This window comes from Mugil cephalus, chromosome 10 (genome assembly GCF_022458985.1).
Source record: "Mugil cephalus isolate CIBA_MC_2020 chromosome 10, CIBA_Mcephalus_1.1, whole genome shotgun sequence".
NCBI classification, from domain to species: Eukaryota; Metazoa; Chordata; class Actinopteri; order Mugiliformes; family Mugilidae; genus Mugil; species Mugil cephalus.
This window is the reverse complement of record NC_061779.1, coordinates 5,979,777-6,000,169: the sequence shown is the minus strand read 5'-3', so window position 1 is coordinate 6,000,169 and position 20,393 is coordinate 5,979,777. Positions and strand designations below refer to the sequence as shown.

Genomic DNA, 20,393 nt, shown 5'->3' with positions numbered 1-20,393 from the left:
AAGGAGGGGAGGTGAAAGGAGGGAGGGGAAAGCATTAGAATGGGCAATACGTGTGAGACCTCCCCCTTGCTCCCCCCTCTCCCCCCTCCCGTCGCATCTTGCAGCACATCTGGTGATCTTTATGTAAATTTGACAGAGTTGTGTCAGAGTGCACTCAGTTTATCTTTTATATCTATTCTGCTGTTCTCCTTTTGCAGGTTCTGCTTGCGTGCAGTGTGATGAAGGAGGGAACATAAATGCCTCTGTTAAGCACAGGGTTTGAGAACACTTCAAAGTTCAAGAATGCACTTTAACTATTAACTGTCCAGCAGAGGCAGGGTCTCCATGATTTGAACGGCTGGGAACACACGGACACACCTGAGTATGTGATTATGTTATGTGTGTGAATGCATGTGTTTGTATAATGTGTTTGGAGAGGATGCGGTGGAATTTCAGTGGCGTTGACCCATGCAGAATGAAAGCATGTGGTGTGTTTCAGGGAAACAGGGGGCCTCTCTGTCTCTTTTCTCCATCTTGTGCTTCACTGGTCTTCCTTTTTCACATATCACCCAAGTTGCTCCCTCTCAAACTAGGACATCTACCCCACTGTCTCACCCTCCCCACCTTACAACCAGACCTTGCCACCACCCTCTACCCCCCAACCCCCCCATTCCCCTCCCCTCCCCTCCCCTCCCCTCCCCTAGCGCTCCATTCTCAGTGTCTTGTGCTGAAAGGGAGAAAGAATGCTAAGCCCGCACAAATCTCGGTCATTATTAGTTTTACAGGAGCAGGGCTCATGTCACTGGGAGGCCCCCGGCTTCACTTACACAAAAGGCAGAGTAAAGAGAAAGAGTGAGAGAAAGAGAGACCGCGGAAAGGGGGCGGAGGGATGGGGGCATAGAGATAGTGGGAGAGGGCAGAGGCAGTGACTGGATGAATGAATGTGTGAGAAAGGCACAGAAGTGAACCTGTCAATAATTGCAGGTTCAGTTGTATCATTAGAACAGATGTGGATCTTTTTTTTTTTTTCCCTTATGGACTCAACCAAAGTGTATTGTTTACAGATGTAGGCTACCTCTCACAAGTCTCCCAACAAAGGGGTCTTGATTTCTAACGGGAACAGAGTGAAAAGCAGGACAATTGTTGGGTAAGATTAAAGGTTGCTTTTTCTTTTAGCTGTGGCAAGGCGGCTAATGGTGCCCCATGGTTAGTTGCAAAAAAGGGTTATACATTTCAACCCTTCTGTTATGTTCGTATCTGGGTCAGTTTGACCCAAAGCATGTTTAATTATATAAAATAATTTAAAAAAAAATCCCAATACGCATTGTTTATTTCTTATTATTAATTCCATTACTAATCTTTTCATTTTTTAGACCTGTTGTGATTTTAACCTCTCACAGATTGTGGCTCAATGAGTATTATTCACTCGTTTGTCATAAAAAATGCAGAATTTTAAGGTGTGAGGTTTATTCTGTTGAAATTTTTTTTTGTTGTTGAAAAACTGTTGAAAGGAATTCTGTACAACTCCTCATCTGTGTGTGAGAGATGTCACTGGATCTAGACTGGTCAAAATACATTTTAATTGAAATGTATGCAGTTCAATGTCTCATTTTACTCTGAAATTAAAACATAGACCAAATACACAACTGAAGTTAAAAACATGTGACACACTTGTGACATTCTTTCTTTCTCCAATGGAAATCAAATATGTTTCAGAAGGTTCTTCCCAGTTTTGTTGCAGAACTTCCCAGAAATGTGTGGCTAACCCTAACCCTAACCCTAGGGTGCTTTACTTTCACTCTTCTGTCCAGTTCATCACAAACCGGCTGCATGGGGTTAAAGTCTACAGACTGAGCCATGGCCCACTCCATGTTTTCAAGCTTTCCATCTTGTTTTTATCCTGGGGTAGTTCTGGTAGAGCTTGGACTGAAGTTTTGGGTCATAATCTTGCTGTAGGATGAAGCCCTGACCAACTATTCCAGATGATACTGCGTGCTATTCTAAAACTTTTGACCGGTAGTGTATATCAAACCCCTAACCCTAACACTAACCCTATGGCAGAAAAAAACATAATCTAAAGGGCCCTGTAAACTCTTATAACTGCAATGCCATGGACATGCTTGTGATTATTGGTTCTCATAAAGTTGATCTATTTGCTATGAGATAAGCAGACCATGTAGCTTACATTGCACTGTATGGATACTAACCATTTATGAATTTATAGAGTTAATATTACCAGGATTGAATTGTTTGTAATTCCACTTATGATTAATACTTTTTTTGTGTACTCCTTTCCTAAGAATACCACAGCTTAAGATGTTTTAGGAAATTGAAAACCCGCTGCAGAGGCCAAAATGTGGGTAAGATTGTCGGCACGCCTGGTATGCTGGAATGGAAAGGAATTCAGCCGCCCAGTTTACAGTTGGAGACAATGTGCTAATGTTCCCAGACATGTTCTCATACGCTCCGTCCGTATCCTGCCTCCTTTCTGAATCCGACATTTATTGCTTACATGAATATTAAATAACGTAAACAATTTCTTGAGCAGGAAATGGGATGAAACAGTCCAGCCAGCAGACAGCCTAGAGGTATGTACGCTATAGGAATGTGGAAAGCTGAGTGATGAGCAAAAACAGAACATTTAATTTATTTTGGAAACTTGGATTCTGCTTAACTGCCGAATAATAGATGAACACAAAAGTCTGCTGAAGAAGAAGAACAGTTTGTCCAGGCTCCACTTATAAGACAGAAATCCCTTTCATCTGACAGCTTTTCTCTGAGGAGCCGGAGATGTATCGGGGCTCTTTGCTGCAGAATAGTTTCTGGAAATCTCAGGGGGCTTCACATCACATGCTCTCCGACGGTCAAAATTAATTCCAGTCTGATTCATGGTGCAATAGTTGGTAGCTGTCCAGAGTTAGATCTGCTGGCTCGGTGGACAGGGCAGCTCCTCAGTCACATATGATGTTTGCGCAATATATTATTATAGCCTGTGCATTTGGATGTAATGTGTGGAGTCTATACAGAAGCCTATATGTAGCTGTTGTGTTTATACTTTGTGGTTTCTGTCTGTGTACGCAGTGTAAGTTGCAATGTATGTTTATTTTAACTTTGATCAGACAGTATACACACCAGTGATTTATCTGGTAATCCAACAAATTTCCGGCTGAGATTGATATTTTGTGCAGAATATTAACAGAGGAGGTTTTTCATGAATGTCTCAACATACTGGCACGGAAAGCGTATTGTTATAGGATCAGGTTTTTGGGTGAATTTCTTTTGGGTCAAACAAGATTTCAGCATGCTACCAGTTTCTGATTAGCTCATCTAAAGGTTATGCAAATACAGTACTCATAGCTCAAACTTTAAACAACACAACTTCAGTCAGTAACAAAAATGAAATGAACCAACACCCCGTTCATTAGACACCATCACCAATGGTTTGTTTCTGTCAGGTATAGGCGCATTTATGTTAAGAGAGAGCTGATCCACTGTAGCTGCAAGGCATGTTTAATGCCATGAAACATGTGTGTGAGCACAGAAAAAACTAACAACCCTTCACACTCACATCCTCACTTAGGGCCAATTATCTTAACAGACATGCTTTTGGCCACAGGGAGAACATGCAAGCTCCACTCTGCAAAGCCCCAGTTGTGGGTTGCTGTGAGGCATCAGCGCTAACCACTTCACCGACCAACCACTACAGCAATGTGTGTATACAGCCACAATATTAAAACCGCCTGACAGGAGAAGTAAATAACATTGACAAGTAAATAACATTTTGTGACATTCAAAATGTTCTGCTGGGAAACTTTTGGACGTGGCATTAATGTGAATGTTACTTAGACATGTACCAACCAAACTAGACCAGACCAGGCACACCCACCCCATAACAATGACCCTCCTCGATGGCAGCAGACATCCCCAGCAGGATGCACAAAAACAGTTACACTTCTTTATTTTACTTAATGATGACTATTTTAATCCCAGTTGAGGAGACTGTGGATATTAGAACCAAGATAGTAGACAAAGGTGTCCGATAAGAAATATTTCAGAATGGTGCTAAGAGACGGAAATTACATCCTCAAAGCTACGCTAATAACATGCCTTAGAACAAGCTAACCGAGGGAGCTAGACTGGTGGGTGTGATGAAGCCTGGAGCAGAGTCCTGTCAAAGTCGCTCATTCCGAATCAGAGCTGTCATCTGGGGTCAGGGGTCAGCCTAAAGGGTCGGGGGTCGGCTGTGACTAGTTGATATGAACTAGGCTGCTGGATCTGAACAGGAGTCAGAACTGAATGGGATGTAATGTTTCAACACGCACGCACAAAAAATACTAGGGATTCAGAAGGTAAAATACTGATTATACCGCTCTGTCTTTTATTTCTCCAGTGTGATCTCATCCTGCGATGCTGTGCCAGGCGAGGGAGGAGACACACTGCTAAAGTCCTTGTTGGGCAAGTTTTATAGCACTCTGACTCCATTTAGTTGAAATCAATTTGCTCTGTTTGATGTTTTGTATATCAACAGCAATAAAACTGCAGTTTTATTGTCCCCTGCTCAAACAGTTCCGAGACCATTAGCTTCATCCTGACATTTGGTTTTAATGTGTATCCGATTGAGTTCAAACCTTGAGCAGCCGGGTCGAGAGCAGCATAAATCTCTGACATATTTGTGGCTTTATCCACCGACGGCGGTGTTTGTTTCACTCTTTGCAATTTCAGCACCTGCTTGCAACATGGAGGCATGGCACCGCAAAACGAAAACATTGTTTAACATTGTTAAAGGGATACGCCACCTCTTTGTGAAACTCACTGTATTCCCCAGAGTTGGATAAGTAAGAAAAAGTGTTTTTAAATCGGTCCAGGCATCGTCCTTATCCAGTTAGCTTTAGCTTAGCATAGGCGTAAAGTAAAGTGATAAATAAACTCAAAAATTTTCCTACTTCTGGTGACATGCACATTCACATCAAGTACAAATGTCAATGCATTTAACACAAATACAGTGGGGGAAATAAGTATTTGATCCCCTGCTGAATTTGTAAGTTTGCCCACTTCCATAGAAATGATCAGACTCTGGTTTTTATGGTTGTTTACTGGTTATGGGTATAGACAGAATATCAGTCGAAAATGCATAAAAAACACACAATCTAAAAGTTATAAATTGTTATGTATTTTATTAAGGGAAATAAGTATTTGATCCCCAAGCACAACACAAGTCAGTACTTTGTAGAGAAACCTTTGTTGGCAAGCACAGCGATGAGACGTTTCTTGTAGTTGGTCACCAGGTTTGCACACAGCGCAGGAGGGATTTTGTCCCATTCATCTTTACAGACAGTCTCTAAATCCTTCAAGTTTCTTGGCTGCCTCTTGGAAACTCGGAGCTTCAGCTCCCTCCACAGGTTTTGGATCGGGTTAAGGTCTGGAGACTGACTAGGCCACTCCATGACCTTAATATGCTTCTTCTTGAGCCACTCCTTTGTTGTCCTGGCAGTATGTTTTGGGTCATTGTCATGTTGGAAAACCCACCCACGAGGCATCTTCAGTGTTCTTGCTGAGGAAAGAAGGTTTTTGTCCAAGATGTTACAGTACATGGCTGCATTCATTGGCCCCATAATGCGGTGAAGTTGCCCTGTACCCTTTGCTGAAAAACAGCCCCAAAACATGATGTTTCCACCTCCATGCTTAACCGTGGGTATGGTGTTCTTTGGGTCATACTCACGTTTTTTCATTTTTCTGAGTCATTTAGATGTTCACTGGCAAACTTAAGGCGGGCCTGTACATGTGCCTTCTTGAGCAGGGGGACCTTGCGGGCACTGCGAGAGTTCAATCCATAACGGCGCAGTGTGTTGCCAACTGTTTTCTTGGTGACGGAGGTCCCAACTGCTTCCAGATCATTAACAAGCTCCTGCCGTGTTGTTTTAGGCTGCTCCCTCACCTTTCTCATCATCATCCTCACTCCATGAGGCGAGATTTTGCGGGGAGCTCCAGACCGAGGACAGTTGATGGTCCTTTTATGGGTCTTCCACTTGCGAATAATGGCACCAATAGTTGTCACCTTCTCACCAAGCCTTTTGCTGATGGTTTTGTAACCTATACCAGCCTTGTGCAGGTCTACAATCTTGTCCCTGACATCTTTTGACAGCTCTTTGGTCTTGCCCATGGTGCTGTAGAAGTTGGAATGTAAGAAACTGATTCTTAGAGCAGGTGTGCTTTATATACATGACGAGTTAAGATCAGGAGTATTGGTAATTAGTTGACTGAGCACAGCTCCGTGCCACATGCGCACCAGCCAATCTGTAGGAGCCTGAATTCTAAGTGAATTGTTGGGGATCAAATACTTATTTCCCTTAATAAAATACATAACAATTTATAACTTTTAGATTGTGTGTTTTTTATGCATTTTCGATTGATATTCTGTCTATACCCATAACCAGTAAACAACCATAAAAACCAGAGTCTGATCATTTCTATGGAAGTGGGCAAACTTACAAATTCAGCAGGGGATCAAATACTTATTTCCCCCACTGTAGATTGCCTAGGGCAGATGTCCACTCACTTGCCACTTTATTAGGTACACCTGTTCAATTGCTTGTTAACACAAATAGCTAATCAGCCAATCACATGGCTGCAATCAATGCATTTTGGCATGTAGAGGTGATCGAGACAACTTGCTGAAGTTCAAACGGAGCACCAGAACGGGGAAGAAAGGGGATTTAAGTGACTTTGAACATGGTAGTCTATGGTTGTTGGTGCCAGGTCTGAGTATTTCAGAAACTGCTGATCTACTGAGATTTTCACACACAATCATCTCTAGGGTTTTACAGAGAAAATATCCATACCATCTCAAACTGGGTTCTTGAACAAGACAGTGAGTTCACTGTACTCCAATGGCCTCCACAGTCACCAGATCTCAATCCAACAGAGCATAGACCTTTGGGATGTGATGGAACGGGAGATTCGCATCATAGATGTTGAAAGTAGCTTCATCCTAGAATTAAGGTAGCTCTGAAGGCAAAAGGGGATCCAATCTTTTACTAGGAAGGTGTACCTAATAAAGTGGCCGGTGAGTGTAGATTTGGGACATTATTTCGGTGACCTCCAACTTCCGTCAACACACTGGCGTGACTGGTTTTCAGGTTTTGCGTGGTTTCACATAGGGGTGGCATATCCCTTTAAATGATTTATTTCGCCATTAAGAAACTTCCTTGCTGCTTATGTAACAATATAATATGTAATTACGTACCCTTGCATCTAAAGCATTGGCCTCTGCGTTTCTTTAGAAGCCTTTTGAAGAGTGTGTGAGACATGGCAACACAACGTCCTTGATGAGTCAAAGTGGGGCAGCAGTTGAAAGATGCGGGTAAGATAAAGAAAATCAAGGGGGGGAAAGGAAGAACGGCAGATGAAAGGACAGGAAGCTGTCAACAACTGTACACGAAAAGGAACTGACCAAACTTTTATCAGACTTGTTTACCGTCTCACTCGTTGGTTTAAGATCAGAGAGCTCAAGGGTTAATTGCCAAAATCTTGCACTAAAAACTGAAAATGAAAACACTCTTCACAGTACGCCTCTTATTATTTCTTGGCAGTGTTTTGCTCGAGTTATGATTCTCTGGCCAGAACGCTCCAAAAACAGAGTCTTCAGGACATTTCAGATCAGCACCGAGGCACATGCACACAATCCTGAAGCAGTAATCAGTTTCAGAGTTCACTTCTGGAGGTGGCGTCTAATCGCTAGTTCTCCTCATAGAGCTAAGACCTATGTAGCAGGATTAATCATCTCTTGATATCAGAATATCCTCCTCATATCTTTTAATCAGTGGGGAGGTTAAAGTCATGTCTGTGCCCGACTGCTTCTCCTTTGCAACTATTTCATTCCTGAATCATTATCCTCTATCCTGGCACTAACCAGCAAGCACATAAAGTCAGACTGTTCTCATCTAGCTCTGATTCTTTCCAGACTATACAGTAATTGCCTATTTTCTGTCACTCTCCTTCTCTTTCTCCACATTCTTTGACTCCTCATACTTTTTTTTCTCCTTCTCTTCGTTTCTTCTCAATCCTTAGTTTCCCTCCTCGTGTTTTCCTTTCCCAGCTTTCTCCCCTTTCACATAAAGTTATTCCCCCTCTCGCCTCTCCTCATCTCTCATCCTGCTACTGAACACTTTGAACTCAGGTAGCGGTGCCGCATTCCTCGGCCTGACCCCGAAGGGTCGGAAAAGAAGGCAAAACTATTTCAGCTGTTTCTATAGCGACCCTGAGCCCCGGGGTTTCAGTTTAGGGTCAAAATGACTGGGAGGTGTTCTTTTTTCTCTCTCTCTCGACTTCAAAGCTCTTCCTGTGATTTCTGCTTTATTGAAGTTGACATTGGAAGGGTCAGATTTAGACTGCCTCATATCCTCTATATAATATATTTGCCCCTGGTGTATATGAAACGGAACACACCACAGCTGGTGTGACAAAATAATCTCGGCTCCTTAGATTTACATGCACATTTAAAGGCAGCGGTCCACAAACTACACAGCAAGGCTTTATTGTTACATTATATTGTTGGGGGGGGTTATGAAAATGAATGATGCATGAAGATTACAGTGATAGAAATCATATTTAATTTCATGTGTTACCCACATGGTTGAGCAGGTGCCCCAGTCCTCAGTGCACTGGTGCAGGTTCACTTTCAGAGGCCAAAAATAAAACAGTGAACAAACCAGCTACTCACTTGCAGCTTAACCCTAACCCGAGTTTGTGCATAATATCACTCAATAAGGATCCAGTTATAGCGTTTTATGTCTGACTGTCCATCAGGATCCAGCCGCGTCGCTGGTGATTTAGCAACATTTCCTCCAGACAGCGGATACAAAAAGTTAAAAGTTAACATCCGATGTCAAAATACACATTAATCACAAGAGTGCCTGCAGCTCTCTCTTACTCTCTCGTACTAGTAAACTCTGCAAACATCACGTGATTTTGTGCTCGAGTGCTTCTGCAGGAAAATGTCTCTTATGCCGACACAGGTTGTGAAAATTAACTGACCTGACAAATGCAGATGCCCCCAACTTTTTGTTAGGATCCACAGAACTATGTAACTGTGTGCTGTCGGGGTTCTTCCCTTTTCCCTTTCACGTTTTTTTTTTTTTTTTTTGACCTTTTAATCCTTGATGAAGCCTTTTTAACGCACCAGTACTGCACCAAATCTTTCATCATTTGCAATAAATTCTTTGCAATAGCAAAAATAAAAACGATCCATTACTACTATAACATAACCCTTTCCTTTTCTTATCTCCTCGACTTTCTTACAATCCTGCTGCGTATCTTCCCCCCTCAACAGCTTTGTTTAGTACTCAGGCAGACGTGTAATCCTTTTTAGGTGCGGGATAGACAGTTTATGATTTCAACAAAGCCTGATGTGTAATTAGAAGCTCAAACTAGCATCAAATAAGGGTAGATTTTAGGTTGCCCCTGCGCTCTCTTGGCAGTCAGCTGCTGAAGACCGTTGGCCTGTGTGAGTGTGTGTGAACGTTCATGTTTGGTTTTCATGTAGAGCTTCTATGAAACATGGATTATGTCTTTGTTCCTGTCTGGTACATCAAAGGCTTGTGGTATTTTGTGACCAGTTTTCTTTTCTTTTCTGTGTGTGTGGATATCCTTTTAGTGAGGAGGGGGATTCCAGCGTGGGTCATTTTGGAGTTTGTTATTGCAGATCTATGGAGAATGACACGTTTATTTACACTCGTTACTGTATATTTGCACCATTCCTGGTTGAAGATGTTTATCTTGTGCCTCTTGTTTGTTTGGCTTGTGAAAGCTAGTTTTCCTGATGGTTGCACACTAAAGTTTGTGCAGCCGGGGAGCAAAACCGAAGGAAGCTTTTCTTATTAACTTTCAGACTGCATTAGGACAGACTATAAAAAGATTTTGGCTATTCAGCAGTTATTTCAACATTTGACACTGCTCTGGGACTCTTTAAAGTAAGTCACGTAAAAAGAGAAGTAAAAAGAGAGCATGCAAATAAATACTGAGCCAAAAAAGGATACATCTCACTGCGATGAGATTTTCTGGTTTATACAATAATAATAAAAAAAAAAAAAATCTTCAATGTGGTTAGATATCAGAATATAGCTACACTTTTTTGCACATTAAAGTCTTGAAGAAGGTTGCAATTGCAATAACAGTACCTTATCACTAGAGGGCGCCACAGTCACATTTTAAGAAAACAGCATTTATACATAATACAACACTTATACAATGTTCATTAAAAAAAAAAAGGTTTAATGTATCAGAACATGAGGCTCTGGGGGATTCTATTTGGTTCTGCTTCTATGAAGGCTCTTTTATTGTTGTGTTTTGAGACATTTTGCAGTTGATAATTTAACAGCATTTGCATTTTTTATTTATTTATCGGATTTGATATAGTATAGGTAACTTGAGATAAATGCATGCGAGAAAGTATGGGTAAGTAATGAATACAGAGGAATTCCCCCCATTGGGGATTAATAAAGGGAAAGTTATTATTATCGTCATTATTATGAAATCTAAAGTGCCTTGTCTGCAATTGCCTAAAAAAAAAAGATTTCAAAAGGAAATGTGACTGCAAAAGAAAAATAAATTATAAAATTGTTCTACTGTTGTACCAAGTTTTTTTTTTTTTGTCCTGCTGGCCTTCCTCATTTTCCCTCCTTTTCTGTACCCAGATGCTATTCAGACTCACCAACCACAGCCATTTTCCTGTTGCTCATGTCTCATTTTCCTTTTTTCCCGCAGCTCTAAGACTGGGCCCCTTTTGTCCATGTGCATATCGCGCTTCCTTTCGGTTCATCTGATGCAGGATGAGGAGGAACAAGGCAGAGACGATGAGAGCCACACCTGCCATGAGGAAACCTGTCCCGTAGTCGCTCATCTTGTCGATGAAGAATCCTGAAAGGGAACACAAGTGTTAGAGATTTAAAGATCTGCCACAGTCAAAAAACTGTTTTCCCATATGACATTCCCTCCGGCCTGGAATGCACCCACGCCGGTCAAATTCCCAGCAACATCCCAGCTATGTTATCATTCAAGATCAAGACTGAAGCACAGTCATGGAGGAGTGAATTGAAAGAAGATGTAGTTTCTCCTAAGGCGGTAATAGCTAGTGCCTTCCTCCCTGTGAAAGAAATTAGAATGCTTTAATGCATCTTCAACATCCATCAGCTCTCTGGTCTTAAAAAGTGCTCTGAGAACGGCTGAGTAAATAAGTTAGGGGCAGGCTCTGTGTCAGAGGGACCATGTTCAGTTAAAAATAAGAGTCTACTGGCTATATTTGTATCTGCTTCACTTCAATTAGCATTTAACTTTATTCGAGGTCGGTTTCAGCCTTTAGCATTTTCTTTAATTAAATTAGTCCGTGTGGTCCAGCCACTTGTTAAACAGCGGTTAATGGAATGGAGATTCAAAGGACTGAGGAGGGAGTGAAAGTAATCTGTTTATGTTATCCGAGCTTTATCCAGTGCATTAGACAAAGGATGACAGAAGAAAAAATGGATCCTGTGCCAAAGAAAAAGTTCAAGTTCTTCAAGACTAATTAAATAATAAATCCGCCACACCTCAATAACTCAAGTGTCTTTGACTCCTGGCCGTGTTCCCATCTTCATTGAAATCCATAAATGCCATCACGCGGACCATGCAAAGTGCAATTATGTTTAGTTTCCTCTCTGTTGGAGAGGTCCCCACAGCTGATTTAGAGCTGGATGTGCTCAGTGACAGGACGCTTTCTGGCAGCAGTGTCTCTGCCTGGCTGCCAAGTCAAGCTGGGCATTTTTTTTTTAAGTCTGTGTTTACTGCCATTGTTTAGAGTTGCGTGCGAATATGGGTCAAAACCCCAGAAATCAGGTTTAAATGCTTCCTGGACAGTGGACAGTCGGTGGTGAAGCAGCATGTCTTTGCTGACACTTCGTTGAAATGTTTGTGTAATGACTGCTCGTGTTATTTTTCCTCTCTAGAATAGATTAAAGAACATTGGCAGAGCAGCTGATATATGAACCCCTTCACGGTTTGTAAACAAAGTGACGTTTTGTGAGGGACAGGGGCTTAATTGGATGCTAGGCATCTCAAACACCACAGCCTGTAAACGGTGTTTAGCATATTTCAATGGACTGTTTTGGCAAGAATGGATGAGGGAAAAGCATATTTTACAGACTATACTAATACACTCACTCCCCAAGGCCGTGAGTGTTATTTGAAAAAGTTCACTCTGACTGATGGGACTACATTCACTGACCCCTACACTCTCACTCGCTGGGTGGACAATGTGACCAAAGGAGGACACAGAGGAGACTGGTCTGTCTTTACCAAGTGAAGCCTCTCCAACAAAGATATTACAAGAAGTAAGTGGAACCACTGTGGAGGGTAAAGTAGTAAATTCAATTTGTGCTCGGACTCCACTGACACATGTAACTAACCTTGCGTTAGCTCACGGTTAGCATTAGCATTAACATGCAACGAGAATCCCCTAAATAAGGATTAATTTAACGTAATTTTCAGTCACGATTTAGTCTAACCCAAAACGTTTTTCGGGCTGAAACTGATGGTGATTACATATTAATCTGACCTGATATGAAGTGTGCGAGTTGTTGATTGTCTCACTCCATTACTTTCTTTTAATCACCAAAGCCAAACCAAAGTTGTCTGCGACTGGCAGTGGCTGGTATGTGATACAACTTCAAGTCAGTGTTTTTGATTTTTCGGTTTTAGCACCAAAAATACAACAAGACGACATCTCCGTGATTGAAAGTGACAATGTTCACCTCAAGCTTCCCTCTGTTTTGCCTCCAGCGAACATTGTGACGTCACACTGACGTAGGCCATGAAGGGGTCTATACTTGTGATATTACCAAATACATTATGGATCTGTGGCACACATTCAAAACAGCTAAACTGAACACTAGCACTGCAATCAAATTCACATTTAATGTGCCTATAAGATAAATGGCTGCAATTAATTTCAAGTGTAGTGGTATGTAAATTAATATGCAAAACAACATGTCAGGAGGATATACATAGAGTATATACTCTATATTTCTCTAACTTAAAGCTGCTATAGTTGTTTTTTTAAATTTCAAATATGGATCTCACAACTAAATGGAAGTGACAGTACTGTAGTTGCTCTAGTAAACATTTTATTGTATATTTATCTTAATGTTTTTTTTTGCCTTTTGTCCACTATTGCAGTTCTAAACAGCTTAATTTCTTGGCAAATCAGTCAGCTGTTTCCTGTCTCATATCCATTGGGTTGTTAATGATCAACTTTAGAATTTAATTATATATAAGCGTTTAATTTTTCTTCCCCTCTATCAGTTAGTGAACTGTCACTCAAGTTTAACGCGAACAAATTTTTCTTCCATGTCTTTTTTTTCTTTTTTTCATTTTCCACCCTGATGCTTGTCCATTGTAATACCACAGCTGTTCTGACATTCTGCAGGACAGTGTCGGAAAATGTGGCAGGATAAAAAGTCAGTGGGGAAGAAACTCCATTTAACAAGAAAAAGAACTGATTTTGGAAGCAATCAGCCATGAAATTAACACGGCCATAAAGCATCGTGACATTAATATTTTTGGTGATTTGCTTTCTGCGTATAAATATCTGTGATGCTGTTGGACAATCCACGAAACCCATTAATAATTGAGGGGTGGCACCGCGTGTCAGGAAGGTATCAAAATCTTGTTTCGTTTGAATGAGGCACACTGGGCCGAGGATACAATGCAGAACGGCATAAAAGCACATCCACGGTGCAAGACTTAATGTGCTGGAAGAACAGGATATAACCGGGCGACAAGGTAACCTTGAGATTTTGCTGAAGCTCTGCAAATAGAAAGGTTACGGTAAATGTCTAAAAAATGATAAAATATTCCACTTTGTGCAGCTTCTTGTTTATTCCGACCTGAATCACAAGAAACCCTACTTCAAAAACACAAAGCTAAAATCTATTTCTTTTTGATATGCACAGCAGGCTCACTGTTCTCTTGCAGCTGACTGTCAAAGCTCACCGGCGATGGGCGGTCCAAGCAGACCTCCGCTGCTGCGTATGAGCATGAAAAACCCCAGTGCGCTTCCGAGCTGTTGGATTCCCACAACCTCAGCGAGCACGGTGATGTGGACTGCGACCGTTGCGCCGTACACCAGGCCATAAGCAGCACTGAAAGCAGCCAGCTCTGAAAACGAGGTGGCCAGGGGGCATAGGAGTAACACTGTCCCGAGCAGAATTACTGAAGCGGTCAGTTGCTGCACCTGGTTAGAGTAGAGACATAAAAACAGACAGCTCATCAGCTGCTACATCAACACCTACACTTGTAAATGCATTGGTTTATTATTGCACTGAACCTACCGTCTGCACCAGCCTCATGTTTGCCACCCAGCCAAAGAACAATCTTCCAAATAGGTCAAAAGCTGCAGAAATGGACATAAGTGCAGCGGCCTGGTACTCCTCAATCCCTTGACTGCGAGCATATGGAACCAGAAACAAACCTGGGGCAAAAAACCCCAGAGCAGCAAAGACCCCGAACATAGAGTAAACCATGAATCGAGCATTTGTGATGAGGGTATAATCTACATAGATAAGGATTTTGTTCTTTAGTTCTGTCCTGTTAGTCCTGCTCTTTGAGTCTTTGGTCAGATCGTGTTTCTCCTCCGGGTTTTCTGGACATGACCTAGTGGCCAACTGATCATCTCCCTCAGAGATCTTCAGTCCTGCTTGACAGCTTTGCTTGACCTGATCCAAGTCCTCTTTGGGGAGAAGTTCCATAGACAAGTCTCCTTCCTCTGCTTTGACCTCACTGACACAGTCTCTGGCGTCTTTTAGGGGCCTCAGCAGCATCCCGCACACACACAGGTTAAGCTGCAGACCCCCTAGGATCAGCAAAGCACCCCTCCAAGAGAAGCTGTCAATCAACAGCTGGAACAAAGGTGTGAGGATGAAGGTGAGAATGCACTCTCCTGAGCTGGCCACTGCATTTGCCACCGGACGCCTTTTCTCAAAGTACAAGCCGAGCATGGTCACGGTGGGAGTCCAGGTTAACGCATAGCCAAAACCTGCAACAGAGGTGACGAGCGTATATCAGATTTTGTGTGTTATGTTCTGAGTTTGCTCTGTGGACAGTGCATGTTACGGTGCACTTACCATTTAGGACCCCGACTGTTAGGTAGAGTTCAGTCAGGTCACGTGCAAAAGCCCCAAACACAACTCCCAAGCTGCACATCAGTCCACCTGTAAACACTACAGAGCGATGGCTGTAGCAGGCGCTTAGTGCAGATGCTATTGGAGCTGCAGAAGGACACATGACATATGCATATATAGTCTGGTTCAGCATATATTCAACCGAGTAAACAGACTTAGAGCAACAAAACTGCAGTTCAATGTACAGTATATGCATGCAGTAAAGAATGGCAGAGTTGGTATTTAATTTATCTTAAAAGAGTTCACTGTATAAATTAAGACTGTATCTTGAAATATATAGCTATAGGTTTTTCACTTAACTGAGTGAGCAGATCATTTACCCGCACCATCAGTAAACAAGTTAACAAGAGTTTGGTTATTAATGGTGTAAAACGCATTCACCCCAAGAAACCACATGACATCCTTCAAGATTTAGGAGAAAGCAACCTCCTCCTCAGAATTTAACAACTCAGAATGTAAAAAGACTAAAAAAATAATAATTTAAAAACATACAATAGTTTTTTCTGGGCATGAGCATAACTGGACATGAAGATAACAAAGAGTGGAAGAGCTTTAAAAAGACAGTTGTTACATTTAGACTGTCACAGACTCTTTTGTGCTACATTAAGGAGTCATTTACCTGACATAGTAAAACAAATTGGTGATAGTTACCCACAACGTGAATGGTAGCCACGGCAATGGAGGTGATCCATGATGTCTCGGTTGCCGTGGTTTCAAAATACCGGTGTATCTCAACATAGAATACGCCGAACGACTTAATGACCCCAAAGGTCAGGCCAAAGACGAAGAAGCAAGAGATCAGGATAAACCAGGCGTAGCCACCGTCAGGGGGTGCCGAGGTTACTCTCCTTTTCTGACCCTTCACTGGAGCGTCCATCTTGGCCTGCGCTGCTCCCGGCAGCACTCACACCAACTCACCTAGGGAGACATACAAGAGTTTTGTGGAAGCCCCCCACACTGAACTGCTAGGGCCCAGTGAATTAACACCACCTACGCTGACATTGTCCATATGGAGTTGTCAGTGGCGAGAATGCACGTTCCTACTACAGATGGCATGGCTGACAATGGTAGATAAGATCAAGAAGTTATTATAGCCGCCATCTTCAATCCCGACCTATACGTTTAGCATTTGCTATTGAGTACAGCTACACAAGTACAGTTCCTCAGCCACTTTTGTTTCAAGTACTTTTAGAGTATATACCATAAATTGAGTTAATGAATTCAGTTTCAAAACTGAAAGACCCAGAAAGCAGACCTAAAAAAAAATATTAGGCAGAGAGAAATTTGAAAGGCTGGAGTACAAAGGGTAAATATCCTGGTCTAACAACTCAGGTATTAATATACTCAAGCCTCAAATGGTACTGAACACAAACTAACCCTGAACTCAAACCCAACTTGCAGTTTTTGAGATGAGTGAATGAATCAACTCCAACTAAAGTCTTATCTCCAGACATTATGGAAGCAAATCCAGGAAATTTGAGGCTTAACACCAGCAATGCACATTAGAATGCAATTTCTTTCCCTTGACTCCCAATAGCAACTGTACACAGATGGTGAAAGAATACAAAGTAGAAAAAATGATTTACATATACAGTACTTGTGTATAAAGATATATGTACACTGGTGCCCATAAAGTTGGAATATACATTCCTCTTCTTATTCCTATTAATATAAATCAGATTGTCATTATTGTATCACGAGAAAGGGTTAAAAATATTGTAGTCTAAATTTATGATCAGCAGTGTATCCTGCATTTCAATCATAAAGAAATATTCTGCACACTGTGGTGTAATGTTATTCAGTGTTTTGCCCTTGAATATAAACACCACAGTCAAGAGTGTTGCTTCTTTAGTGTGCAGCCTCACAGTATTGGAATTTCAAGTCATAAGTAAGTAACACACAGATCACAAAGCACTGCTTTTAACCAGACTACATGGCCACTCATTAAGTCACATCAGCTGGGTTTCAAATTTTATATGAGCAGAGTAGATCATTTACCGCCTGATCAAAAGCCTCCCTAAGATACATTCAATAACTTTTAAGAGTGTCCTCAGTTGTGTAGAGAAGGAATTAAAATGTAAAAATGTGCCACTGTACGATATTTGTTGTCTTTGGAGCGCGGTCCACGCAAGTAGATTAGATTTAGCGTGCATGATAGGATTTAGCTCAATTCCTTTTTCGGTTGATGAAAAATGTGTAATACACATAATAAAAATACCACTTCCTAGAGTTGCAGAAGAAGCAGTTTACATGGTGGATTTTCAAGCATTTTAATTATGGAGATTACTCACCCTCTGTGTGATTTGACTGAGGTCTGAACTCAAATCTAGATCATGACCCTAAAAATATGTGATACAACTGACTGCGAAAAACATCTCACTGTCTGTACGTATTGCATTATAGGTAAAACCAAACTTATGTCCTACCCGTGTTGGTCATATGGATGCCCTCATGCCCCTCCTGCAGGAAGCCGGCCACACTTGGTGTAGTTTTCATGAACACAGATATCTTGTCATGTGCAGTGGTGTGAATCACGCACAGGGATGAGAACGAAGTGACAGAAAGAACATTAACAGCAGAAGGGAAAGGGAGAAAGAAGACAACAGAGGGTTAAAAAGTAGGTTAGGTAGGCAGTTAACCTTAACAGTGCTACAGGAAAATCCACTTTGAGTAAAAATGTCCACGGACAAATTCAGCAGTGCCTGCCACTGACTAGCTAAGGTAGGAATCTGGTTGTACTCGATTTTATAGTAGGTTGAGCAGACCTTTGTAACCTGCTGAAGTCCTACACTGTTAGCAGGTTTAAAACAAATAGACTCACAGGGCAAAGTCTTATCATCTGGTTAGTAAACTTGAGTGTGCACATTGTGTGCAGTGTGATTGAGGATTAAAAAAGATTGTTCTATGGGTGTCCTCTGGAATCTGGCAACAGGATGTCGGGGGCCATTGGGTTCTACTGATTGAGGAGAGGGGCCTCGGTGCATCAGCATTGTTCCATTGTATTTGACTTTATCAGTTCTGTGCATTTGCTATTTGGTAGGGGAGCCTGGACTGGTCTAAATGGGTGCTACATGTCTAATTAGCATTCACGTGAATGCCCGGAGCGCTGATGCCTCCTAGCAAGAGCGTCTGGGTTCAAGTCCATCTCGTTGGACATGCAAACTCCACCCAGAAGGGTGGAGTTTGCATGTTCTCCCTCTGTCTGCATGGGTTTTCTCTGGGTACTCTGGCTTCCTCCCACCATTCAAAGACGTGCTTGTTAGGTTAATCTGTGATTCTAAGTTGACCCTAGGTGTGAGTGCCCTACAATGGATTGGCGACCTGTCCAGGGTGTAACCAGCCTTTCAATAACATCAGATGAATGCCAGGTCCCAGAACATTGTATTGTCACAAGATGATCAATGTTATTTACTACTCCTGTCAGTGGTCATAATGATTGTGCTTGATGATGAAAATTTCTTTACTGGAGGGAGGTCTGTCTGTTTGATAAAAAAAAGAAAGAGCATAAGAACTGACAATATATTAAAAATGGCACGCTTAATAAGGAAAAGACGGACTTTGTCTGAAGTGTGACAGTTAGATGACCTCGTTATTCCACAAAAAGCCCTTTAACTGCCTCTTGTTGGTACAGCCTGCCAGTAAAGTTTTCCAAACCATTAATGCAGTTAATGAACCACCGCTTATATGATCCACACAAGTCACTAAATTGGCACAATCCCGAGGTTTGTGACCTGCCAGATTGTTACCGAGCACAAACCTCTTTATGGAGCCAAGTGCACAATCCTTAGTGTCTGTGCCAAGTGTTCTGTGGGTCCTTGAGTCAGCAGACAGCAGCTAAAAGAGCTCGTAGTGTTCTTTTAATAGGGCCACAATTTATTCTTTAAGGTCAATCAATCATCTTAAATCTTCCGGAAATGAAAACTCAACACTAAAACACTTAACTGACACTGAGTTGACTCAGTGGATTACATTTGTATACTTTTAATAAAGGCTCCGTTTTCAAAATTCATATCCTCAAATATTATAGTAGGATCAGTCACACTCTCAATTTTAAACTTAAGCTTGCTTCTGTATTCCGGTGGTGAAGGTTACAGTGTGGCTAAGCTAAGAGAAAAGGACAGAATAAATCAATCATTGACCTATCACTGCATCTGTCCACCAGGGCGATAATTTGTGCTGGTCTAGATCTCCAGGATAGTTTCAGGTACTTCATGAAGGGAATTATCCATGTCGTTTTCAGAGTATCTTTATCATTTCACCACTTTCGTGGAAAGGCTTGCTTTTACTGCCCAGGACATTAACATACACATCACCGACGGCTGCTCTAAAGACAATAAAAGATTCATCAACATGACTGATAAATTATAAATCTATGGTGGGGATGACTGGGAGAGGTAGAGTAGTGGTATGGATGCAGAGGAATGCCTTCTGAATAATGTATACAAGCTGCTGAGGCCTGACACGGTGTGCACAGAGGGTTATTAAGTGTGTTTCCAGAGGCTGGTGGACTCTTCTGATGTTTGCCTTCAGTGTGTCTGGCGTCATGCCTGAATTGTTGTTGCAACAGAGACACGTTGGTCTCTCCAGTATGCCCCTGTAAATCACCAAGTCCTGGATGTTTGTGAGTATACGTCTATGTCTACCAATACTAACCCAGCAGTGTGTGAAATATGCAGCACGGCCCTATCCATTAAATTTTCATCACTTCATTCATGCTACTACATAACCAATGGGCAAACTTATCCTGATTCTGAATTCATGCAGCTCCACATGGAAAACTGCAAATTCCGAGAATCCCAGCATATTAATCCAGGGGAGGACATTGCTGACTAAAGCTTTGTTCTTGTGTCTTCACTTCGGTGATGTAATAACTGTGCAATACGTGTCTACGGGTTGCACGCTTCCTCTGTGTAAACTGTTTGTTTCTTAGCCTTGCTACCATTGCTTTAATTTGTCCAGCAATGAAAACTTTCAACAGTTATTGCACGGGTTTTGAAATGCTTTAGGGCAACTTTGGCGACCATGTTTTTCTCTGAGCCTAATATTAGTTGTACGGTCAAAGAAAATCCAAGTAAATGCTTTCATGAATTGTCACCAAGACGAATGCATTCTCCCCTCAAGTCATGATAACATGAACCAATGGGGGTGTCTTTTGTGGATGTAGCCAGCACGAAAGCAACAGCAGCGTAACGAGAGACAACTTCTCGG

General features: G+C 41.8%; 1 protein-coding gene across 1 annotated transcript; it reads right to left on the bottom strand.

Moving 5' to 3' along the window:
- Positions 1–10,025: 10,025 nt before the first annotated feature.
- Positions 10,026–17,921, bottom strand: si:dkey-246g23.4 (uncharacterized protein LOC559426 homolog). Its single transcript, XM_047596772.1, has 6 exons — positions 17,612–17,921; positions 15,837–16,103; positions 15,129–15,272; positions 14,337–15,040; positions 13,999–14,239; positions 10,026–10,893 (listed from the first exon to the last, which is right to left on the bottom strand). Exons 2-6 carry the CDS (start codon positions 16,060–16,062, stop codon positions 10,712–10,714), a joined length of 1,497 nt encoding a protein of 498 aa, XP_047452728.1. The 5' UTR covers positions 16,063–16,103; positions 17,612–17,921; the 3' UTR covers positions 10,026–10,711.
- Between the last annotated feature and the right edge of the window lie 2,472 nt (positions 17,922–20,393).